Raw genomic sequence first — 26,878 nt, 5'->3', positions numbered from 1 at the left:
CAGTCCAGTTGAAGATGAACCTGCTCATTGCACAGGGGCTGGAGTAGAGGATTTTGAAAGGCCCTTTCCAACCCAAACCACTCTATGATTCTACATCCACATATGTACTATCTACACTTGCTCTACTCTTACACTTTGAGAGCAGAATGCTGGCCAGCCAGAGCTCAGCTGCTCTAGTTCAACACCCAGGCACTAAAGAAGCAGTTACATTAGCAGGACCCAACTTTGCCACAGGAAAAAGGAAGTAGCTATCAGTAAGACTCTCTCTTGCCAGGTTGGGGTCAAAGCTAAGAGATGCCCTTGACACAAAAGGCAAGAGCTCATTTAGCAGCAAAGAAGGAACTGTCTTATTCATCCAGCTGCCATGCTCACACATCACTGCAGGTGTGCACCACATGCTGGGGGAGAAGGTTAAAAAGAGAAAGAATGAGATTGTGCAGACACACTTTGATTTTGCATAAAGCTTACATTTAGTTATTCACCATTAAATCCAGGGGTAGTATTATGCTGTAGCATCCAGAAAAGGAAACATCAAAACATGATGCTAAGTAACATGGCAGTCTGTTCTACAAGATTTCAACAATCTTTATGTTAGCAGTGAGCTGTGCTGGGTTTTCTTGTTGGGTTTCATTTGTTTTAAGAAGGGTATCACAGTTTTTCCTTTTGTTTTTAAAATTCAGGAACATATTATATTAATTACCACATTAGGTAAAATGCCTCCACCTCCTTTAGGAAAAATATGGCACAAAACAGTCTTCAGAACTAGATTTTACCCCTCTACAATTTTGATATTCCTCTTAAGAATTTATTGTGTATACACAGAGCCTGGAAAATTTTGGTAGATGAAAACCTGAGCAGAATACCTGAAATTAAAAATCTGCCCTAAATTTGTGTGAACTATAAAAAGACTGTATTGGCATGCCTTTGTTGGGAACACTGTTTCATATGTGTCAAGCAAAAAAAAAAAAAAAAATCACCTTTTCCAGACAATGTGCATGACCATTGGCTATTTAATAAACAAAAGGGTTAGCCCCAATAGCTAACAGAGCAAGCAGTGGTCATCAACCCTTAAATTATGTATAACATTACCATAGGAATAAACCAAAAATAAAAGTCCATATCATAACAAAAAAAGTCAATGCACCACCTAGTGAAATTTGTTAGGTTGTTGTTTTTTTTTTTTTAGTACAGGTAGAAATCAAGGGCCCATAAAAATGCAGAATCAACTTTACCACATACCACCAACTCTATATTTTTGTATCTGTTCTGCAGCAACAGACAATTGTAGCTTCAAAAAAAAAATCTTCTATTCATGATTTAGAACAGTAGATATTTAAACAGATAAAGTCAAGTGAGATAGAGGAGAATTAATTAATAAATAATGCATTGTAGGAACATGAACTGTATCAAAATATTTCCCAAATCAATTATTGTCTCAAAAAGACCAATGGTAGCACAAATGGAAATACAGGCTTAGCAAGATTTGATTTTTCATAATGCTCTCAGAGTTAAATTCCCTATTCTCATTTTATTACTTTATGAAACAGACTTTCCATTCAATTATCTTTTATCTGAAAAATATTAATAACTTTCTATAATGTACACTTGAATAAAAACCAATGCCTACTTTTCCTTTTATCTTGGTTTAATACAAGCAGGATAGCCTACTGGAATGCACATTTAGCTCTATTTTAGAGAGTAAACAAAAAGTATAATTGGTATTGACAACGTTATACTTTCCAAAACTTGAGCATGGACCTCAAACTCTTCAGATTGCCAAAAACTTCCCCACCCCACAGCATGTTCATTTTCTGTTTCTGCATTTTTCACTACACTTGAATATACTTTTTAAAGTTTTCCTTTCTGATATAAGGAACTAGAAAAGGATTTTTTTTAACCTAGAGAGAGATTCAGATCACATGAGAACCTAAAATCTTTTGTATTTATTTACAAAGAAATTAATTTTACTATGTGTTGTCTTTTTATTATGCATTGATACAAGTATACCTCCCTAAGCAATGATTTAGTCAGTAATTTTGCCATTAAGATCATCTCCTGATGATATACCTCAGTTTTTACATATTTTGAGAGCCATAAAAAGTAGTATATGTAATAAATACAAGTACAACTATAATATGCACTGCTTTTAAAAAGGCAGCCATTGCCAAATCATTGCAGAAAATGAAGAGGACTCTTTATTGCAACTCAAAAACATAATATATTAAAAAATCAAAATAACTGACAAATTATGCTGTATCATTCCTTCTTCAGTGTTTTGAAAAGAAGACAGACTGAGATTTTGAGGAACAGATTGTATGAACAAGAACGTGGAATATGATTCTCAGCATATGAATTTGTAATGTCAGAATTCCCAGTTGCAGCAAGTTCTGAAAATAAATGTATCATAATATGACCTTTCTCATGATCCATCAGCTTAGATGAAGACAGGGTAGGGGGGATAATCATACCATGTGAGCTTCTGGAAGATTCAGACAAATGAAACAGAACCAAAATACTAAAGGCATAGCATTCCTAAAATCTGTCTAAAAAACCCACACACACTGATTGCATATGTATGGCAGGAGTTCAAACAGCTTTTCAAAATGAAAACAACAGATGTTGGAACCTTACCTTTCTGTCTCTTCACTTGGGGAATATTGCTGATTGTGGTTGCCTGAACTATTTCCACTACAATTTGATACCTAATTTTAAAAACAGTAGGGAGTAGGGGTGAAGAGAGGGAGGAGAAGAAAAAAACATGGTATTAAATTTTTACAATGTGTTCTTCATACAGCACGCTTAAGAATTAATAAAAATCAAAATACTTCTACTTCCTCCTCACATAGAAACAGAATAATCTCACAGTATACCTGAAACCTAAGGAGCAGTGTGTACATGGAGCAGGGAAAACACATTATCTTGAAAATGAGACATTCAACGAGCAATAACACTGCACTCTTCTCTCAACTGATGGCATTGCACAGACAGGTAATATTCACAACACTATATTAAGTCACAATATAAAGTCACACTCTAAACATTAAATATAAGTTTTCATAGGAAACCAGGATGGTAGCTCAGTTTAAAAGAAAAGAGCCATCTGTAAGGTTCTTCCAGCCAATCCACTCAAAATGGAGCATATATAAATCTATAGAAGAAACAAATTACACTAAAATATGTAAAACCTCAAAGTATTACACTCCAGGAATAATTAAAACATGTTTATCACCTAAAACTACACTAAACAATAGCAGTCAGTTAATGCAGCTAGCAAGCTGAATTTTAAGTGAAACTGATTTTGCAAAGAACTTATTTATATAAACTAACAAATACCATGCACTCAGCAAAGAAAATCACTGTCAGTTAAGTCTCATAAATGTCAAAGTCCAGGTCATAACACTCCAATTCCTTTCAATGCACTTACTTTGGTAGCAATTGATACTGGTAAGAAAGGAAGTATTCCAGTGAATTTGCTATCTATCAGGTTATCTCTTAGATGAAAGCTGAAGCCTCCTGGAAAGGCTGCTATTTCTGTGATGACTTATTCTCCATTTAAGAAAGAACATGTGATCCTTAAAACCTATTTCCCTTTCTTCATGTCAACTTTTTTCACCTACATCACTCAATTCCCTCCATTTCTCTTGCCTCCTAAAATTCTTTTAGGATTTTGCTTGTCTCTGGCTCTTTGTATACACAGTTTTATACACACAGCATACACTCACAACTACATTTCCAGATTTTTTTCTGCAGCAGATTCTTCAGTTATCAAATTGAAACCTGAAAATCTGTTTGAAAACCTGTAATTTTTGTAACACTACTTCCTTCTGCCATTACTGTATTTTGATTGTTTCCACCCACCAGCAGAGTTCTTGCCCAGTCTACCAGAGGAAGAACAGCCCCAGAGTAAGGGTGGTGCTGTGGTGCATAGGAAGTCCCACAGTTAATTCCCCACTCAGACAAAGACTTCCCGAATTATTCAGGGCAACTAAGTTAGACTTTTGATGCATTGATTATGTGATCTGTAAATGCACTGCAATGACACTCATTCACCTCACTCGGGTGTTGCAGGCTAACTGTGAAATAATGAATTTATCAAACAAAGTACAGACAACCAACTGCACATGAAAGGTAGTTCCTACTTCTCTTGCCATTTTTTTCCTTCTAGATTCCCTCCCATTTGTTCACTTTCACAGTTTCACGTGTTTTTATTACCAATACTTGGCATCTCTTTTTTCGTGTTCTTTGTGTTACTTTAATATGGGAGATGCTTGGAGTTACATGCCCAAAGATGCTATTTAGTCTGTTCCTCCCAAGCACTGGGCTCCTGCTGCAACTACTCAGTGGGAGTGCTGTACAACACTGCACCAGAAACACACCCTTGCTACACTGCCAGGCCATGACCCTTTTCTCCCTGTTCCAAATATTCCAGCTAATAGATATTCTGTGGTGCTGGTGATTAAACATCTAAGGACATTTTAAATGTGATGTATTAATTTAATTTTGAAGAAGTGACTGTACTTGATAAACTGGACCCTTCATGGCTTTACATCTTTTTTACTTCCTTCTTCCCTATTCTCTGTCCTATTTATGCACTTCTCTCATTTCTTAGGTAAAAGATGATACAGAGCCAGTAGTAATGGTCTTTCTTACAGTGAACTGTGTTGTGACTTTTTGCTGCTGTAACAATAAATATCAGAATAAATACAATGCTGAACCTGAGAGCAGAATTAAACCTATCCACCAGCTTATTTCCTTACTATTTGTTCTCAACTATGTTTTTAACCCAGCAGGTCTTTTATCTTTAGTCTTCTCCTGACAGAGAAGGTACATGTTTCACATCTGATCTGTAAGAACTCATCTTTTCTTCCTTATTTGTAGCAGAATTCTAATTAATCCATGCTAACCTCAGTCTGAGGGGAAATGAAGGTAAAATTTCACTATTTCTTTTTGAAAGGCAGGGACAACACTCTTTGTGACAACTTGGTAATACAGGTATAAAAGTCTGCTCCCTTCATGACAAACATCAAAGAAATGAAACATTAGAAAAGTGAGTTTGAAGGACATCAGTGTATAACCACACAATGGTCCCTTCTGTGAAAGCTTTGCTGGTTTGTTTTTCTCACCCCATTCCCCCCAGCAAATTCAACGTTTCAGATGGTAAAGGTACGATAGGAAAACAAACAAACCCAAAATAGCTCCCCAGAAATCAGCAAATTCCTTTTTATGAAAATATCAGCTCCCCTGATTTCCCTACAAAAATTAAAGGAATATTTCCACAAAAACAATCGTTATGTCCCAAGAGATTAAGTGACTAAATGTTAGAGATTCACTATAGATACAAACAAACTATGAATCCTAAAGTTCTCCAAAATTAATATTAAGTAGTTACTGCACCATTCAAAGGCATTCAAAAAGTAAAATCCATAAAAGCAACGCAGAAAATCAATACAATATTTCTTCTTAAGATAGTGCTTCTAAGCTAGGAGAGAAACAAGATTTAGAAAATCCTAACACCATTATTATCCTTTCAGGGAGAGCTATTTGTACAGCAGAGAGCTTTACACTTGCTTACAAGGAGACCCAGATAGCCTCCTTCTCTATTTTCTGAATTCCTGGGTGACAGCACCACACTCCTTTCACCCACAGGTTTCCACTGAACCAGCCAGGGGTTTTCCCTGCCTTTCCCACCACGAATCTCTGGCTATAGCCACAAGGAAGCCCAGCACAACTCTGTAAATGAAACCAGTCTGGAAGGATGCCTCAGCAGCCCTCCTTCCTGTGCTGTCACGTGCACAAATCAAGGAGCACCCAGGAGCCCCTGCCTGCTAGGCTGTGCTCAGGCAGGAGTCTGAGGAAATGTTTATCAGTGTCCCACAGCCTCTTGAACTTGGCAAGGTATTTTATCTTTATTTTATTAAACAGATAATAATCAATCTGCAAAGATAAGCATGACAGGAATGTTTAATACAAAATAATGAGCTCCCAGCAACTGCAGTACCTTAAGATAAATTTCCCTCAAAGCTAAGCCTACCATGAAAATTGCTACTGCCTGTACATGTTCTTTACCAAGATGTTATGTGGCAACATTATAAGTAACAGGAGGGGGCTTAGACTTCATGAATGCCATGCACTGGCTTAGAACAGACACTGAAAAATTATTTCCAAATAAAACCAAGAGCAGGAATTCTTGATGAGCATAATTACCCAGAATAGCATCGAACTGGAAAACTCTGTTTAAGTAAAACATGCCAGTAATTTATTTGTTGTAAGAGAACGGGAAGCATTTGCCCCACTCCCATCACTCCAGCAGACGCTCACTGTGCTTCTCAGGCATAAGTGCACAAGAGCTTATTTGTTTCTTCCCATTTAACTCCTTCTCTGTAGATTTGCCCTGTGGTTCACTTTTGTGAATTACAGCTAAGTACCACCTGGTTTTGTTTGTTTTTCAATCCATATAGGGACACTGTTTGGTGTGTTAATCCAAATCTGCAAGCTTTCACTGGTTAATCATGAAAGCTTTGCCAAATAGACCACACAAATTTGAGATGACTGCAGGTTGGCCCATCTCTCTCTGGGTGCTCCCAAAGTGCTGGAGGACAAAGAGAATGGGAATGCCTCCTCCCACAAGAAATGCTCTTTAACCACTATACCAGAGGAAGGAAGAACACTGCCTCCAAAATCAAATACTATTTCTCTTTAAAAAGAAGATCCATTTTCTCAGACATTTTCTATTAAAATACTGATCAGGTTAGACTGACCAACATTTCATAGGGTGTAGAGGAACACATTTCAAGATGATGGCAGTTGGAATTCATGGACTTGAAAGGAAAAACCTAGGTGCAGCCAAAACCACATTATTTCATAAAGCAGATCTGCTCTCTGGTATTAGAGAACGCAATTTAAAGTGACCTATCAGCTAAAAAGAGAACACACTGAGCATTAATGTGCTTGAACAACAACAACAACATAAGAGTTGGGCTGCTTTTGAAACAAACAGATCCATTAGTGTGATTATGCTAATAAATACATCAATTAGGTTTTAGGCAGAGTCTAATATAGACTAATTTCTGCTCTCAGGAAAGGCACGCTGTCCTAGAGAAAAGAGCAAATTTTACAGCAGATGAACAATAAGTAGCCAAGCAACAGAATCATTTCACCATCACCTAAATGTATTTTCCTATCCCAGAAATGCAAGTGGTTTCAGAATCAAAGAGAAGAACAGAGAAAGAATGACGTTATTTGTGCAGCCCGCACACTCCATCCCAATAAGCCAGCTCTTGGCCTGATCAGGCCAAGCCTAACAGAAGTTCAGGGTCACAAGAGATGGCACAGAATGCACCAAATGCAATCAATATGCATGTTTTGTATTTCAGATGTTTCTGCAGCCATTTGAGAAGAAAAAAAGCTGGCCTGCAGCAGCAACAGAGGGGAGCTGGGAAGAGGAAAACCTGCCAGTTCTGGCTGGTGGTGAGAGCTTAGGACAAACACTCCAGACATGGTTTCAGGAGTCCTCCAAAGCTTTGCTCTGCTCAACAAAACCAACTCAAGCACATCTAGGGAGGTTTTATAACAGCATAACCTTCTCACTTCCCCACTTCCCAGTCAGCTGTTCCTTATCCTTTCACATAAATCAGAAATCAGAGGAGAAACAGCTGCAAAGAAAAGACAAGCATAAACAACCAGTTCTTGGGCAAGCAGGCTTGAGGTACAGGCAATATCTCATATTAAGAGGAAAGATATAAGGAGAAAGATGAGACAGGGAGTGGAATTAGTATGAAAGTGAGCAGGTGCCATTTGCATTAGAAAACAGGTAAACAAACACCAAACAAACTCGTGATATGTAGGAGCTCAGTGATGTTTTTAACGAGCTCTGTAGAGTTCATTAACACAGTTAAGAAGAATGCAATTGGGGAACACCTCTCTGCAATAGTCCAGGAAAACCTCTCATCCAGTGGTACAATGTACTGGAACTCAAACCCCTTCTTTCCACACCCCAGCTGAATGCTCAGTGTCCCTAAGATCACTATAGTTCACAGTCACCAGACCACCACAGCCAATCATAATTCATTAAGATAATGAGGAGAAAACCATCCACACACCATAATGGAAATTCAACATATTTCATCTAACTCCACAGAGGCAAGTTGCAAAGATGAGTTTAGTATGCCTTTCATACATTTCAAGCATTTATCCCTTTCAACAGTAAAATCATCTCCAGTATACTACTAAGCAGAATTTTTATGCATTTTCTGCCACTGAGCTAAAATGCTGATTACATTAGAGATCTAACAAATGTTGTAGCTTATCATCCTTACTATCTCTGCTTCACCAAACAAAAAGAAATCTAAAATTCAATTTAAAAAGAAAAATCACAATTCATTCAAATCTTAGTAATGGGCTGGAAAAGAAGCATGTTTAGTTTTGAATGAGCTACAGTGAAACATTAAATACCTCAGTTGTTTCAGGAACTCAACATCAGAGCTGCTGTTAATGAGCTTGATGAACTCCTCATAAGAAGGAGCATATGTGTAGTCTTTCTTCTGATGCTCATTCATCTGTTCTCTGTACTCCAGCTGGCTGAGTAGCATCCGGTTAATGTAATCTGGATCACTCAGCAGTTCCACCACTGGTTTCAGTACTGGAGAGAAAAAATATTTTAAAACAAAATCCTTATGTTGAAAAATAACTGCTGTCTTGCAAATGAAAACTGCAGATAAAAGGCAGAAATAAATATCCAAGTTTATAGACATCAAAAAATCCAAAAACAGTCTTCTGGACAACACAGTACATTTGAGATTGCATATACTTTCTTGATAAAACTGGTTATTTTATTAGAGAAATTGATGTTCATTGACAAAGCTGAACCCTATTTGGAAAATTCCAAGTGTTTTCATTCTTTATGCTGTGTGTTCTGAAGGCTATGACATTATAGCCAGTATAAATGAAAGTAAACTGAATTGTGTAAAATACTTGGGACTTCATAATTTCTGAGTTTGACGGTGACATAAAAAATTCATAACTGTATTCGCAAAATGTAGCTGATAAAAACAAAGTAGAAATCCCTCAATTTAAAAAAACACACTGCATAAATCAAAGTATATAAATATAATATAATGATTCAGTTATAGGATCCACAGATTTAAGGATGTGTTTATTCATCTGAATGTAATATAAAAAGTCAGAAATATTCATATAATCCCTATAAATAATGCCAAGAAAAGCTTCAAAGGTATTCCTCTATGAAAAAAACAAAATGAGAAAGGACAAATTGCATTTCATCCCAAAATGTGATAAACAGCCTGGTATCAGATCATGAGAGTTAAGTAAGTATATGCTTGATTTCGTGAACATAGTGTCTTACTGCCTATCACAGAAATTATACTCCAGAATGTAAAAGCACAGCATCAATACTTATACATGATAAACTTTGTAATTGCTACTATTGTACATGTACAAATGGTTAATCATCTCTTATCTTTGATCTACCTTTTGTTGCAAGTATTTCTGCAAGGACAATGCGCAAGCTGACAGACTGGACATCCTTTGAGGGTAGGAGACAATACACCAGAACTTGAGAACATTTTTGCAGAAATCTTACTTCTTCATCAGAGCTCCTCAAGCATGAATGCAGCAAAAAAGGTCTTGGTGGATCTTCCTGCCTAGAGAGAGAATAATAAAGAGGAGAGAGCTTACATACACTTGGATCAGAAGTCACCTATGATCATCAGTTGCTAATTGTTAAAATGCTGCAGCATGAACACTAGGTGGGAGCTGTGCTGAACATGCACAGCAACATGCTGCTGGGTGAGTAAGCCCATGATGCACACTGTGCTGTTTGCAGACTTCTCACAAACAAGTTTTTGGATGACAGCTCTGAAAGAAACAGGGAGCAAATCTCCCTCACCTGGATTCTTTGCCCAAACACTACCTAGTTTATCTCCTTGCAGGTACCAATGGTTTTCTGGACTTTTCAGAATATGTTTGACTGAACTCCTTAGTGCAGGTCACAGCTGTACCTTTTCTTTATACAAAAACAGCTGCAGAAGCAGAGACAAGGTATTCTAGCAGTTCCTTTATGGCCACATGCCTAATGTGCTCCAATCCATTTTAACAACAATGTGACCGAGCCAGTGGTTCCAGACAGACAGACACAGTGTCACTGGAGAGGCACCACAGTAACCTACAAAGGCACCCTAGACTGGTTATCAGTAGAAGGCTCTAAGGTGCTACAAAGGCTTGTATCTATCATGTCTCATATCAGTACCTGCTCCTATTTTCCATAACATCTGCTTTCTTCCCAGAGCTGGAGGCTGCCAACCTGGCTAGGTTAGGTTGCTGTCCTAGTCAACTGACTGCTAATCACAGAGCTACTCTATTGCCTGTGTTTGTGGAAAAAGTGAACAAGAACTGTATACAGTCAAACCAAATGTTTTCAGTCAGAAACCACTATAAGGCCAATAGTGACAGGCAGGATTAAAATAACTAATTTTTGCTAGTCAGTGCAGGAGGATGAAAATATGTTGGAATAGTAACAATAACTCTGATTTTCATCTAGTAATACAATAATTTGTCTTAAGGAGACTAAAAATAGTTTTACAAATAATTTTCAGAAAAACAAATGTAAAGATGACATTTGGGTTTGATTTGACTAATGCCTTTAACTGAATCACAAATCAAATGCTTTGTTTGCAAACACGGATCATGAAAGGTGTTTCAATTGTTATAGGTAAGACAAATTTCAAAACAAGTCCCTTGGAACATCTTGGATATAAATACTCTTTTCTGAGGAGTAGTGGTTTATGAAGATGATGTATAATCTTCATTATCAACCAGTCCAGGTGGTGCAGCTGACTGAGCTCAAAGCTGTTTATCTTGCTCTGGTAGGATCTTTTCTCAGTGGCAGCTGAATGCATAGCTATTTTCCTCAGTGCATTTCTACTTTTCTTTCCTACTCCAGACATATCCTGAAGTCTCCTCTACACCACATCAAACATCCCCTGTCAAGTTCTCCCTTAAAGGCACTCATTATTTATCTAAACCCAGACAAGTCCCAGGCAGATTACTGACAGAAAGTCTGGGTCATTTACCTACAGCCACCTCTTACTGTGGAAGTAAAGTCTTCCAGACAGGCCAGTGCACCTAAAGTCAGCCATTTAGAAACACAGCCAGGAGCATATGCTGGCAAACAGGTAACTCACAGGGAACATAGAATAGTTAAGGTTAAAAAAGCCCTTCTAGATCATCAAGTCCACCATTAAACCATGTCCTTAAGTACCACACCTACATAGATTTTTAACACTTCCCAGGACAGTAATTTTATCACTTCCTTGGACAGCCTGCTTCAATGCTTGACCATCTTTTCAGTGAATAAATTTTTCCTAATAATGTTAACTTCCCCTGGCACAGCTTGAGACCATTACCTCTTACCCTGTTGCTTGTTACCTAGGAAAGGACACAGACCCCCACTTGGCTACAACCTGCTTTAAGGCAGTTCTCTCAGTAGAGAGCAATAAGAGCCTCCTCTTCTCCAGAGGACTCTCACTAAACACCCCCAGCTCCCTTGGCCACTCCTCATAAGGCTGGTCCTCTAGACCCTTTCTCCAGCTTTGTTGCCCTCCTCTGGACATGCTCCAGCGCTTCCATGCCTTTCTTGCAGTGAAGGACCCAAAACTAAACCCAGGATTCAAGATACAGCCTCACCAGCGCCAAGTACAAGAACTATCCCTGGAAATGATTCCTGTGTATTAACAGCCACAATACAGAGGTAGAATTAAATGCAAATGGTGACTGCTTTTTGGCCTGTGAACAAATCCCATCTATTTTGGACACCTTATTTCTGAGACATCTTGCATAGTGATTAGATCAAGATATACTTTCATAGCACGTGAAAAGCATAAAACAGAGTCATAATGCACAGAAAGTTTCATTGAACTGAGATTAGTCTTCTTTGTCTTCAATATCTATCTACAAGTCCCTTGAGGAATGCCAGTCTGTTTAGGACTGCAAACACACTGGAGCATTAACTGTACCTATGGTATCACCCATGCAAGAGAACTGTCTCCCTACTGCAAAAATTTATTCCCAGTCAAGAGCCAACACATACAGCTTTGCTGAGCTGGACCTATGCCAGGATTTTTCTGCCACACAGTCAGGAGAACACAAATGGAAAATGGAACAGAATAAACAAGCACTTAGGCAAATATTTGGTTCTTACCCTTCTAATTTGTCTAATGTGTTCCTGCCTACAGGAATGCAAGGGGGGAACAGAGTTGCCTACTCTCCAGTTTACAGGCTGCTTAAGAATATCTTCATTTTTTCCTGGCATTGTCTCCATTACCTAAGAAGATATGACTCTCTAGAACAGGTTTTCCTAGCCAAACTGTACATACATGTGATCTAAAAAGCAAAAGGGAAGATATTTATGAAAATAGAGAAACAAAGTCTTCAGGAAATTCAACTCTAAACAAGCCTTGCCTATCAGTGCCAAACAGTTCGGTCAACAAATCCTGCAGCATTCATCACTGTTGGGCAAGAGAAATAAAAGGAAGACTGAAAGCAGGAGAGGAAGCTTGGGGGGAAGCTGAACAGCTACAGAATAAATCAATATGACAGTGATAAATCAGACAAGACAAAACATACTGGTTTATATCCTCCTTTGTATGTATACAGGAAGCATTACAGTTCTATTTGTCTCAATATTACCATTGATGAGCTTCAGGGAAATACTGTGTGTCAACTAAAGGTCTGGCCAGTAAACAGCTGCCCTTTTAACCCAGGCTTCCCCGTCACTGAGACACATTTAAAAAGAGAGCAGTGAGCAATCAGAGAAGTGTTAACACACCACTGCTCAGCTACCAAACCATGTCTGTTTACTACCTTGGAGCAAGAGCTATCCTGATCAGGCATATTCTTAAGGCTTGATATAAAACCTAGATCTTCAATTCTGTGAGAATGTGGCCCTGTTCATTTTGCAGAGACCAACAGGAAAAGCACAAATGTAAGTGCAATCCATATACATGTACACAAAGCAGAGTGCTGCTACATCTCTCCAGTGTCAATAAAGCTATTAAGCACTATTAAATAAACCAAATAGTAACAGAGACATTATTTCTTTTCCTAATTCTGAACATGTATTACTAGCACTGTGTGGTTGGATTTTCCAAACAAACAGTCCCTTAGTAATCACAGAAAACTGAACAAAAACTGTGTGCAGATATTTTTAGACCAAGCTTTAAAAGCCCAGTCAATTAGCCATAAATTCTGAGCACAACTGTGTGCAGGGAACTAATATAAATGTGACACTCTAGAAAATAGTTCCAAAACAGGCATGATACAAGCTCTGTAAACCAGGCTCCATTAATCTTCTTTAGACAATATTCGAATAATGGCAAGTGGCAACTTAATTCATTTGTGTCTTCCTGAACAATTAAGACTGAAGCAATAGTGACAATAGTCATCTGTCAAGATGCAGGTGACTTTCTTAAAACAGTAGACAGAACATATGCTCTATACAGCATTCTTACAGATCATACCCATCTTCTCTCCCCCATGAGCTACAAAGCCAGCCTTAACCTTGCCCAAATTCCTTTTCTATAATTTTATGAAAAGCCTTCCCTGAATTTTCAACACTATCCAATACTTTTATATAGTGCCAGAAAGCAAAGGGGTTTCCTTCAGTTGCACCTCAAAGCACTGGAAGATCAGCAGCAGAGTACAAATACAGATGAATAGATAGGACCTGCCAAAGTGAGTTCCTTTGTACCAGGTCTGTTCCAAGCTGTACTTTTCTTTGGGAACAAAGTGGCACCTACTGTATCCATCCTCTGCTCGGAGGTGGCTTTGTACATTTACTGCCTGCGCATCCCACTGAGTGTCAGCAGGGTTAAGACTTTGCCCCTTACTGCTGTGAGCCTACAGTTCATCCAGCACTTTATAAAGGAAAGCAGAAGACCAGATTTGCTGCAGTATTCCTGAAGAGAAGCACTTAAAACATTACCAGGGTTATAGAAGTATCATCATTTCCTGCCCATACTATAAGTAAGCAACTCTGAGCCAATATCAACACCTTTTTAACAACAATACCTCATTTCTCAGGAATGCAGGACCTACGGCCACTTCATAAGACCAGACTATCAGCTGGAATTCCAGGTTTCCCAATACAGCAACCTCATGGAAATCTTTTTTCCCCAAGAATCTACTCCATATTTTTGACAAGGACCATCTGGTAACCATCTGACTCAGGAGTATTAAAACCTGGTATTTGTAGTTGGATGCATGAACCTGACACAAAGCATCTTTGACAAATGTAAGTCAGTTTGCTTTGAAATTAAGGCAGGAAGCAAATTTACACACACACATACCCTCCCCCCTAAAAAAAAACCATCCACCCAAAAAAACAGCCAACCAACCCCAAAAAAAACCCAAAGAAAAACACCAAACAAACAAAAAAAAACCCCTCAAACAACAAAACCATGTAAAAAACTAACATTTCCTCTACAGGAAATTACGTAAGGGATAGATGGATAACAGAGTGTTTCCTTCAGCCTTGATATTTCTTTATTTAGTTTTTCAAGAGATAGCCTTGCAGAGCTCTATTTAAGTCTCAATCAGTACAATTGTGAGCAGAATGCATGTGCAACTCTAAATAAGTGTCATCAGTATTTTCAACATTCACCATGCATTTTCATTAAACAGACTCTGAGAACCACCAGACCCACAAGCAGGCTGCATCTCTTCACCTGTATCACCCTCAGAGCTGTAAGCTTCTTGACAATGCAGCAAAGTAAAAACTGCTTGACCTATACAAGTTTTCTAAGACATAAAACAAACAAAACTTTAGACCTTTACAAGCCAGTACAACAAACATACTAGAAAAAAGTATCTACTTAAAAAAAAGCAATGAAAAGAATATCACATAAACCTCAGAAAGCACAAAAAAATAGAAACAGCAGACAAAACCAAACCCAAAATTTCCACAGCTGCTATTTTATCAAGATAAATCAGCAATTCTTATAAATCATTTCAACTAATGTTCATGGCACATAAAACCTCTCATTTATACATGCCACAGTTACCTCTTTCAGGAAAAAGCCATATTAGTAACAGAGGCAAAGAACTTATGAATGGCTTACAAATTGTGGTATGACCACATCAGCACTAGGATGTCTTAATGCTTATTACAGTATCAAGGTTATACTCAAGCATTAACAGGAAACCTAACTTCCCACACTGAAGCATGAAAACAAATGGTGAGCTTTAGACCTGGTGCTAGCTATGGGCTGAATTTAATAACATGCTCAGGCCTTGGTTTTTCGTGACTAATTTGCTCTCAGCACCTTCATACACAGCTGTTCCCATTGCAACAAATCTCTACAGCTTCATACTAATCCCCTTGATACACCTTTCCAGAGGCTGACTGTGGTAACCAGCTCTTAGCATTTCTAGTTTCTGGCAAATGGAATTATAAAAGAAAAACAAGACTTGTGGGAGGCATTTAGTTGCCAGATAACTTGGATCTATAGAATTAACCAAGTTAAATCTCAAGTGTTATAACTCCCTTTGTATCAGTCTGCTCTTAATCAGTTTGTGGTGACATCGCCTTCTTTTTTTTTTTCACTATCTTATCACAATACACATTGCAATCACAAAAAAATTGAAGTTATATACCCTATATATGCCAAGGTATTCACCTGGGCACAGAAAATTAAGAGTTATTTTCTCCCCTTACCCTGTCTGTAATAACTGAAAACAAAAGGAATATTATCAAAACGTGTATGATACAAACTTTAATCCCAAAACAGCTTACCATACTGATCACTTAAGCAGCGATTTCCCCACACTTTCCAAGAGCACTGAGCTCTTAACTATATGTTCTGAATCAGCACTGGTAGCAGCCTGCAGACCCCAAGCATTCATTTTGCTAAGTCATAACTTATGCTGCAAGTCTGGGCACAAAAACAAAACCACTTCAGCATATACCAACAGATGCTGTGTAGTAGACAACTGGTCAGAAGCAGCCTGTGATACCCCATATATTCATGTTTGCAGAAACCAATTTTTCCTCTATCTCTGGGGTCAAAAGTGCCCCAGCTGTATGTTAAAGACAGAGAACACTCAAACCAAAAGATATAGGGGGGGAAAAAAAAAATAATAATAAAAATAAAACCAGTGTCATCTGACCTCTTCTTGCTGTTGTTTGTTCAAAAATCACAGCTTGTCAGGGGGTTCAAGACACAAGAATTAACTACCTTCCAATCCCACTTGCCTACTCTGCTGTTCTTTCTTAGGTTATTTTCTTCCTAATGGATGGTATTGGACCATTGGACCAAATATTTTTTGATTGGTGCTGAACATAGGTTAATAATACAAAGATGGCTTTGCTATTGCTGAGCATATTGCTGAGCAGCACTTGGACAGCATCAAGGCCTTTTCTGCTTCTTGAATCACCCCACTGCTGGGGGTGCACAAGGAGTTGGAAAGAGACAGCCAGGACAGGTGACTCCAGCTGACCAAAGGGATATTCCAGGCCCTGTGGCATTATGCTCAGTGTGTAAAGCTGGGGAAAGAAGTAGGAAAGGGGGGATGTTTGGAGTGATGGTGTTGGCCTCCCCGAGTCACTATTACATGTGATGGGGCCCCACTCTCCTGGAGATGGCTGAACACCTGCCTGCCCATGGAAAGTGGTGAATGAATTACTTATTTGGCTCTGTGTGCAGCTTTTGCTTTACCCATTAAACTGTCTTTATTTCAACCAACAAGTTTTCTCAATTTTAACCCATAAGTTCCTGCACTTTTCCAGATCTCTCTGAGCATGCTGGTGAGGCAGTGAGTGAGTGGTTTGTGTGGGACTATTGCTGGCTGAGGTTAAACCAGGATACCTACTTATATAATGCAGGCAAATCTTATTTTACCTATGCTGCACCCAGCAAAAAATAAGGGTTTACTTATCAAATGTTAATAGTTCTGTAACTATTTAGAGCAGTTATTCTCAGCCCAAAGAAAGAACAAGGGAACTCCCTTTCATGTGGACAGCTTCACAGAAAGACACTACTTCTCTGCATCCTGCTTAAGTCCTTCTGGTACTGACTGAGCATTTCATCCAGAAGAATAGCTGCTTCTAGCTTTCAACAACTATATCATGCTACCAGAGGAAGACTAAATTCCTGGGGGCAGATAATTTCAGCCCCTGAAAAACACACTGCCACCCCAGACAACACTGCACCCACATACCAACATGACCATTTCCATCATTATACACCACCTTACTGAGCTCACAGTCCATCCTTGATTGCATAAAATGGTATTGCCAGTATTCAGCTTACTTATATTCTAGTTAAAGTAACCAAGAAAGACTTCTTAACAAGATATGAAGGAATGAAGGAATAAAAGGTGCTATGAAACATGAATGGCTGAACACTAACCTCTTTACCCTTGCAGGATGCACTTGGCTAATCCTGTTATAAATGTACTCCTGATCCTGCACATATGGGAAAAGAGCAGTGGCTTCTAAAAATAAATCCAGGTCTGACTTTTTCTCCATATCTCAAATTCATAAGCTAGCTGATGCTGGACACAGGAAACTATCATATTCCATTTCTATACACCAAGCCAATACTAGAAATTAAATGGTTTCCTATCTAAATTATTCAAAATGCCACAAATTTTCTCACTGAAAAGTGACAGTTTCCTTTGAAATCCCAACTGAACCTCAAAGTACACCCCAGTGACACATACAGGATAAAAAATTTGGGAACTGTCTTGCCTACAGCTTGCATTGCTCTGTGTCACTCCAGACAGTTCTGCCCATGGCTAGAAGTGTCTCTGCCCTTATTTCACTATGAAGATGCATGTGGCATTCACAGGAAAGACAGCTGATGTTATGGAAAGCCAGGGAATAGAATAAAGAAATGGAAACAGACCTAACACTACAAGGTTCCTTTCTCCCAGTGCCCTGCCTCCAACCAGTCACCATGGAAGTGGCCTCTCCTCTTATCAAAGAGTCATAAAATGGTTTGGGTTGGAAGAGGCTTAAAGTTCATCTAGTCCCAACCATATGCTATGGACAGGGACACCTTCCACAAGACCAGGTTGCTCCCAAGTCCCATCCAAACTGGCCTTGACCCATGCTTTGAAGGGAGACAAGGTCTGCCAGCACTTTTCTTCATTTCTGGCCTCTGCTGGCTATTTACCTTGAGCTGTTTATAACTAAGTGAATTTTTGAGATGGTTAAGATAAGCCAGATGAAAAGCAGGAGCAAAAAAAAAAGACTGTAGCGCCCTTCATCATTCTGAAGGGCCTCAGCCTATTTTCATCCCCTCAGACATCCTGGTTAATCACAGATTGAAGTTCATCAGTGAAAGAAGAAAAGTAAAGAATTTTTGTGTCCAACATGCACCTAGTCACAAAACACATGAACTTCACTCTGAAAAAACAAGACATCTGTCCTCCTGGGCATGGATGACTCCTTTCTGCCGTGCTAGCGGATTATCTCTTATATAGGAAAATCAAGACAAAGTGGCTCAGGTGGCACCCCCTCCATAGACAGTATTAGAGGTATTTAAAACTTCATAAGCTGCCACACAACGGACAAAATGCATTTTGCCATCATGCTGCAGTATAAACTCAGTGGCAAGAAATGATGGAGCACTCCAAGAGGTATCACAACAGGAAAGATACCTCTCTCTAATTACAGCCTCTGTTCTACTATATTTATCATCCAAAACTGGATTCATTATGAGATACAGAAGGAAATGTGAATGCCAATTTACATTTATTACTGTCTTCAAAACATTAACAGAAAACAAAGCAGATCAAGAAGATCTGCGTTCCCTACCTTAGGAAGACAAATTTTTGTGTTTGAACTGTGGCAATTCAACTGTGATTCAACCCAGTAGACAGTTGAACAGCACACAGATTTTCACTCACTCCCTCACCCTCCCACAGTGAGATGAGGGAGAGAATAAGAAAAAAAGGTAAAATTCCTGACTTTGGGGTGACCTAATTGCAGCCTTCAGGTACCTGAAGGTAGCCAAAAAGAAAGGTGAAGAGAGATCGCTTACAAGAGCCTGTAGTGACAGGACAAGGGGCAATGGCTCCAAACTGAGAGGAGGCTTAGATTAGATATTAGGAAGAAATCCTTCCCAGTGAGGGTGCTGAGGCACTGGAACAGGTTTCAGAGACAATGTCCCATCCCTGGAACTGCTTAAGGCCAGGTTGGATGGGGCATTGAGCAATCTGGTCTAATGAAAGGTGCCCCTTCCCACAGCAGGGGTTTGGAACTAGATGACCTTTAACGTCTCTTCCAATCCAAACCATTCTCTGACTTGAGACTAAGAGAGTTTAATAGAACAGAAAAGGCAGGGAAATTAATAATAATGATGATGATGATAATAATAATAGAATTAGAATATATAAACCAAGTGATGCACAATGCAAATGCTCAACACCTGCTGGCTGATGCCCAGCCAGTTCCCAAGCAGTATCTCCCAGACAGCTTTTCACCTAATTTATATACTCAACGTGACACTATATGGTATGGAATATCCATCCCTTCGGCCAGTTGGGGTCTGCTGTCCTGACTACGTCACTGCCCAGCTTCTTCTGTTACCCACCCCCTCAGCTTCCTCACTGGCAGGGCAGTATGGGAAGCTGAAGTCCTTGACATAGGACAACACTGCTTAGGAACAACTAGAACACCAGTGTTATCAACATTATTCTCAACCCAAGTCATAATACAGCACCATATGAGCTACTAGGACGAAAATTAACTCTATCCCAGTTGAAAATCAGGACAATACAGAAAATAATTAAAGGCTTCCAAGCTTGAAGTAGCATACTTTTTAGTTCTGAGTCTATAGCTTAAAATGTCAGCAGATTCTAGCACAGTAAACTCCATAGCAGTAGGCAATTTGTACAAAACTCAAATTCTTGTTAAAACTACAAATTCTCCAATAGAAAACACTATCCGAATATTTGCTGTGCTTTCAGGTTTATTATATGCATGCTCACATCACTCAGCAGCACAAATTACACCTGTAGTGTTTGAGCACAATGTCACCTTTCTGCTGACTTGGCCTGTACATAGTGTTTAAGCTGTCTCTTCATCTGCTAAGAAATGGTGAGCCCTGTGCAATATCCATGCAGCTCCCTGGACTTTCTGAACAAGTTTGGATGAGCAGCATGAGGAAATTCTAGTGCTTTACAAGTGGCATCATGCAGCATCATGTTGCTGATCTGTCAAGCACATTAAAACCAGACTTTCTCCTTGTGAATTCACAGCCTTGCAGTCTGCAAAAAACAGTCACTAAGCCCAGTTCCAGCCTCTACAAATTGTTCAGTTAGAGCTGTTGGGTTGGTTTGTTTGGCTTTTTTCTAACCTGCAATTACACTAAATCTTGATAGGACTTTTTTTTCAATCCCATACTAATGCAGTTTTATCCAGAGTTAAAGTGCATTTACTACTTCCAAGTGAAAAGTTAACCAGGAAATAACCAAAAGACTTTTAGTTCTACATGGTGGAAATAACAATCCAACAAAGACCAGATGAAGTGGTCATAATTCTCAGCAGATAAGAAGCCTCACCAACAATCAGCATTAATAATACTTAATCATTCTGCAATTTAAGGTCCTACATCCCCAGCTTCAAATAGAAAAACATTTAGATTTTAAAAAAGCAAAAAGCAAACAACAAAAAAAATTCAACTTCCTCATTCTTTAACTGTTCAAATCAAATTCTTCCCAAAAGCAAGCACTTTATTCTGATCAAGGACAAGTGCAAGCATGACACTTAAAAATCAAGGAGCACACTTAGGAGTTTTATCTAAGAGATTTCTACCTCATTGCAGAGCTGAAAGAAAGTAGTACCTAGAACCCACTACAAGATCTACTGCAATGTACATACACCTTGATTTCTTGTTTTCTTGAATGTAACCACCCTTTGGTGGCTTTTCTTTTTCTGTGCATTAGCTTACATAAAATTAGCTAGGATCTACCACAAATACATTAACTGTCTTCTAATACAGAAGAGAAAGAAGTGCCAATGGTAATAGATTGATCACTGACAGAACACAATTGTTCTTTTTGTCTGAGGGGGTGTCCAAAATACATGGATCTAACTGTAGAACAACTTCACAGAATAAAATGTACAGTCTAAATCTGAATGGCCAAAGCATATTCCAGTTAGGATAACCAAAATGCAGGTAAGTGCAGGTACAAAACCAGGTTCCATGCACAATTAGACAAATTGTGCATTCAGATGTGGGAGCTGCATAGGCTAAGATTTCTTATTTGCAATTACAATTTGGGTGGAACTCTAGTGTTCAGGGCTTTTTCAAGTGGACAAAGAGATCCTTGCCAAAGAGGAAATTTATGAAATTAGCAAGATTACTTAAGCAGAGAAAGAAAATACAGCCAACAATTTTTCCACTAGCAAAATCTTGTTACTGCAGGACAGGCCACCTACAGAAATCACGAGGCTTTGGCTCCCAGGGCTAGAAGAAATGGAAAACTGAATGGAATTATTCCTGGTGCCATTCTGGGAAAAGGTGCAAATAACTATCTTCTCATCTGTTGACTGCACTAACAGTGGCCCTTCTTCCCATTGCATGTTCACAGTACTTTGCAGGAACTGCTCACACAGCCCACCTCCTCCTGTGAACAAAGGATTCATGAATTAAACTGAAAAGAGTAGTGAATCCAAACTCTTAGAAAAGGAGTCCAAGTGTTTCCTTACAGACATCCTGAAGCCTGCTTGATCTCTAAAACTGGTAATAAGCTTGAACTATTTTATCAGTTTTATACACAGTCTTCATCACTTTGATTTAGCACATCTGTAAGTGAAGAGAGAAGCAGAAAATTCCAAAGAACTGCAGTTTTGTTTTTACCTGGCATTGGCTCCTTTAAGGTCACAGAAGTGCGAGAGTAAAGCTTTCACTACATCGTTGCAGACAACTTTAACTACATCAATGTGACTCAGCCTCTGTCGCAGCTGCTTGGCAATCTCCCAAAAGTCTTCAGAGAGCAGCTGGTACAGCTGCCCCTCATCTCTGCTCAGTTGCCCATACCAGGACAGGATGTAATCTCTATAGCTGTAGTCAAACACTGAAAGGAGAAACAAAACAATAAATTGCAAAAAACTGCAAAAGGACAAAGCACACCAAGATAGGAAAAATGTAACCCTCGACCCATCTCAAACACTGGATGGGCAATAGGCTTCACATCTACCTCTTACTGCAAAAAGTCAGGCTGGCAAGGTTACAGCAATCTGCACCTAACAGGTTACTGCAGGTCACTTTGCAAAGCAAAGCCTTAAAGTGGATTTACTCAGACAATCAGGTTACCAGCTACACACAAACCTCAGACTAATACCTGTCTCTCAGCAGTGCCTTTGGTTAGATGAACTATCATATAATTTGGCTGTGTCTAAAATGGTGCAGACTGAAGCCAGCTTTCTTTACATAGGAACTGAATAGTCTCCATTCCAAAGTCATGGCTAGAAGGGGGAGATGGTAATGTTTTTGGATTTCCAAAGATATATACAACACAGAACACCACCACAGAAAGTACATTATAGGATCAGAGAGCTAAGGGAGAACAAGTGGATTAGTGAGACCACATGAACTTAAAAATGACGAAGCATTCCAAACCATACCGACAGGCAATAACAATATTACTGTAATTGCAAATCCCATGGCAACACTGTCTTCTACCATTCTGACTTTGCTTTTTGGCATTTGTGTGTCACCAGTTTTACCAATGTTTCACTCCAGCAAATGTCCCTAGAAGTCTAAGAGAGCAGGAGCTGTTCAGGGAGAACACATGAACTATTTAGCAGTTGCAACAAGATGGGGGAAAAGTTGGGGTTGTAAGAGTCAATTTGCATCTACCAGATAATAAAAAGGAGGGAATAAAGTCATGTGCCTGGTAATTTGATCAACTTATTTACTAAACAATCTGGATTCAAACTTTCATATCAAAATCCCATCTCTTTTGTCAGTGTAAACCCACAGCGCAAAGTAATCATAAGACTCCAGAATTTCTTACCTTCCACTTTGATAGAAGCTGTTTGTTTGGTAAATTATATAAATTATGAAAATGTCCCTGGAACTGGCAACAGTGAACTAATAGCATAATAATAGGCAACAGCTTAAATATTTTCACCTGCCTTTTCAGGCCAAACTAGCAAACCTCAACTAACATAACCTTGATGAAAACATTTCCAGAGAAATGGCTAAAACTGATTAAGGTTTCTAGTCAAGTGCTTCACAAACTAGCTTCTTCAAGTTTATAAAGAAACTGAATCACTTCAATGAGTATACTGAAATATTAAAAGCTTTATGCCAAGTCACTTCAAGACTTTTTAATTAATAATTCAGAAAAAATTCCACAGTTCTGTAAACAAATATATAACAGGTTTGATGATTTTTTTTTCCTAATCTAGGAGAGAAAAAAGTATGCAGAATAGGAACTTCCAAAATCCCTTTCTAAAATAGATTAAATATTTCACTGAAAACTCTTACCCACAAATACTACAGAGTGATAAAAACAGTTATAAAAATAGTTGTCTTCTGATAAGCAAGCAGAGGAATAATCTGTTAAGACACCACAGAACAGAGGAAATAGCATTTTAAAATCTGAAGTTCTATTACTTATCTCAAGTCTTCTGACAACATACACTTTAAGAATCTATTTTTCCACAGCTGTCCCCATGTCCTTCTGCAGCCACCTTTCTTGTTATAGCTTAGTTACTCTCTTCTGTTGCAAGGTCCGAAATGCTGTGGAAAGCTGACCACAGCACAGATTCTTCCTTTTCATTTAATCCATAAGAGACCAATAATTTCTCAAGCATGCTTGCAGCACACTGCACTGTGGCATTTTTTCATCAGCATCACTGGCAGGTAGTGACTATCCAGATTTTCTTACAGACACCCTCTCTATCCTTTGCAAGGGTGCAAAGCAGCTCTTTCTTCAGCATCTTTTGCCCAAGAGGACAAGCCATGGTATGGAGTGGTGGCTCCTACAGAAGTCTATTCAACAGAGCTCTACAAAGCAAGAGCACAAGGGCAGAATGTGCATCCTGATCCCTTACAGACATATTGTCTTTCAGAGAAAATCTATTCCTAATGATCATTAATTTATTAATTTTTAAATAAGCTATAACATATAATTTATATTATATAATTTATATTATATTATATAATTGTTATAATTCAATAAAATTAATAAAATAATTTATTCCTTTTTAAGCAACTCCACTCCAAAATGAGCTCTGTTTCCAGCACACTACATAATACATTCTTTTTGTTCCTTTTATCCACTCATGAATTCTGTCATATTCAATACAAAAGAGCCACAAAACCTATTGGCAATATCAAGCTAGAGACAAAAGATCATGAATTATCATCAAAAACCAACCATGCAACTATGAAATATTTCATTTGCGTTTAACTCTGCCAGTTACATACCTTCAATACCTTAAAAGGATGACACGGCTTTAAACCCTATTTTTCTGCACCCGTGCTTTACAACTCTCTTGCTTTACATGACTTCTGTAGTTTCCTTGTCACCCTTCCTGCATCACAACAGTGCTGTTCTCTATAAAATTCAGGGTTCTTTAGAGCCCAGCATGTATGTCCAAGTGAACAGTGAGACAGCTTTTAAACAAATAAAATTTTAACAGGACACCAGCCACAGACACAGCAGCCAGTTTAAGACTGGGTAAGACACTGCCTTGTGTCATCCTGGCCTTGGGGTGCAGCTGCTGCTTTCATTTCATGCCCATTGATGCAGCTGGTGCCTTTTCAGCACTCTAAGGAAATACAGAAAACAAGTATAACAAATTTAGAGAGCAGCTTGCTCCCTTCAGAGAAGAAATCTGCTCATGCATCTATTCTCATTATTTTTATACTACATGTTCTCTAAAGCATTGAAAACAACAGTCAGAAGACAAGGAAGGAATAAAAAAAGAAGCAGAACATATTCAGGACAGAACCTTGCTACCGCTAAGTCATCCACTACAATCATAAAACAAATCTCTTCTGATCAAATCAAATGCAGTGACCACAATGAGTCTGGTGCAAAACTGTAGAAATTTCTACTGGGTTTCCTAAATTAGTTCAGAAGAGCCAATTCCCAAGTTATTACAATGTGATTAAATGCCATTCCCATTGAAATTGAAGTTAAGTCTGCTCAACTACTCTTTTTAAACACTGTAAAGTGGAACAGTGTTGGGAGTAGAGAGCCAGAAGCTTATGTGGAGGTTCAGTGAGGACACCCCTCTAGACCCTTCCCTCATTCCTCCACATGTTCTACAGTAACTGCTATCCCTTTTTCCACATTCATGCATTGAGAGGTTCAGTGGCACCACCAGGGTCTGCAGGTTAGACTGGTTTCAAATCTGTAATTTGCAGAGCTTCACACCAGACAGTTTTTATATTGCTAAGATTCATTATACAACTTTATTAAAAATAACAAAAATCTGAATAACAAGGATTAAATGCCTACTCTTTTTTCTCAAAGCAATATTAAAAAACAGAGCATAAATATTCTATGCAAATGCAGACAGACTTCCAAGTTTCAACAAGAAGTAACAGTCCTTTCCTGAAAACCCTGGAGAAGCCACAACCACTACATTAATTTATAGTTAAATCCAAAACTCTCCTGTGACTGTATGAACAAATGAAACAAAGGTACAGCTACAACACTGCCTTGAGTTATTCTAGAGCAATAAGTATTACAACCCATAAAAGAGAAATACAAGGGTAAAGTGAATTGTGCTAGAATCCTGTAGGAAGAAAGCACCTTCAAAAAGCCAAGAATCATTACCAGAATTCTGTGCTACTACAACACTAGATCTAACATGCATGATGGGGTTATAATAAGCTATACTTTTAGAAAAATTCTTTCAATAAAAAAATAATAGGAAAAAATGACAGACTATACCACAGCCAAACCTGTCAAAGTACTGTTCTAGAGAAGTAAATGCTAAATGCTTATTTACTTCTTACCGCCACTACCTTTTCCCCTTTGGCCAAAAGCCAATTCAGACAAAAAAAAAAAAAAAAAACCAAAAACAAACAACAAAAAACAATGACAAAAACCTGAAGGAAAATTTAAAACCCCTACATTAAAGGTGGGTTTACAATTACTAATAAAATTACTAATAAATACTCTGAATATTCAGTTTTATAATTTCCAAGACATAAGCATTAAAATTGAAAGAGATGAAAGCCATTTTTCAATTATTGTATTTTAAATTTCATTAAATTTTAGCTATACAAGAGGATGAGGTTTTATACTTATTAGCTTTACTGAAGGTTCTCACAACTGCTAATTCTTTACTTAGACCATGGTGTAAAAGGCTGACAAAATGATGTTAAATGCCAACATTGCAGTGACTGTGAACTAGTAATAGTGGTTTAAAGATTTCAGTGCTCTTCTAAAGTTTGTGTTTGGAAAACCACTAGCATTTCTTGGCTTACTTCCATATTCAAATTCTATGAAACTGACAGGTTTAGTAGGCTAGATGCTATCATTGTGCATGGATGGATTGGTCATGTGCAAAAGGAATCCCTGACGGTGTCCCAATACCCCAATCTTTGGTTCATTTTTATTAAAATTTTCCTGGCATTTGTGTCTTTACTGGTTTAATCTGCAGAAAAAAATTATGAAAATATATAAACAATGGATAAAAAATGTGTTAAAAATATCTAAGAAACTTAGTAAAATAAAATGAGACAAATTTATGTCCAAATAATTTCCGCACCCTTTGCCAAGAGTCCTTAGCTTCAAGTGTTTGAATCCCAATAGCACAGAGAACATAAATTCAAGTTGGTTTGCTATAAATTCAAGTTGGTTTGCTGATATTGTGGACCAAAAAAAA

The 26,878-nt window shown here is 38.3% G+C and overlaps 1 protein-coding gene across 1 annotated transcript in view; it reads right to left on the bottom strand.

The window, feature by feature from the left end:
* The window catches only part of SNX25 (sorting nexin 25), an 83,021-nt gene that overhangs the window by 40,878 nt on the left and 15,265 nt on the right, over nt 1-26,878 (bottom strand). Inside the window, exons 3-6 of the mRNA XM_071432212.1 lie at nt 21,882-22,098; nt 9,487-9,659; nt 8,452-8,638; nt 2,632-2,702 (exon numbers count right to left, since the gene is read on the bottom strand). Coding sequence (XP_071288313.1) covers nt 2,632-2,702; nt 8,452-8,638; nt 9,487-9,659; nt 21,882-22,098 — 648 coding nt within the window. The remainder of the gene's footprint in view (nt 1-2,631; nt 2,703-8,451; nt 8,639-9,486; nt 9,660-21,881; nt 22,099-26,878) is intronic.

Source organism: Agelaius tricolor, unplaced genomic scaffold, assembly GCF_023055355.1.
Source record: "Agelaius tricolor isolate 1412-34295 unplaced genomic scaffold, bAgeTri1.0.p SCAF_8, whole genome shotgun sequence".
Lineage (NCBI taxonomy): Eukaryota > Metazoa > Chordata > Aves > Passeriformes > Icteridae > Agelaius > Agelaius tricolor.
The sequence above is the reverse complement of the archived record's forward strand: the minus strand, read 5'-3'. Positions and strand labels throughout refer to the sequence as shown.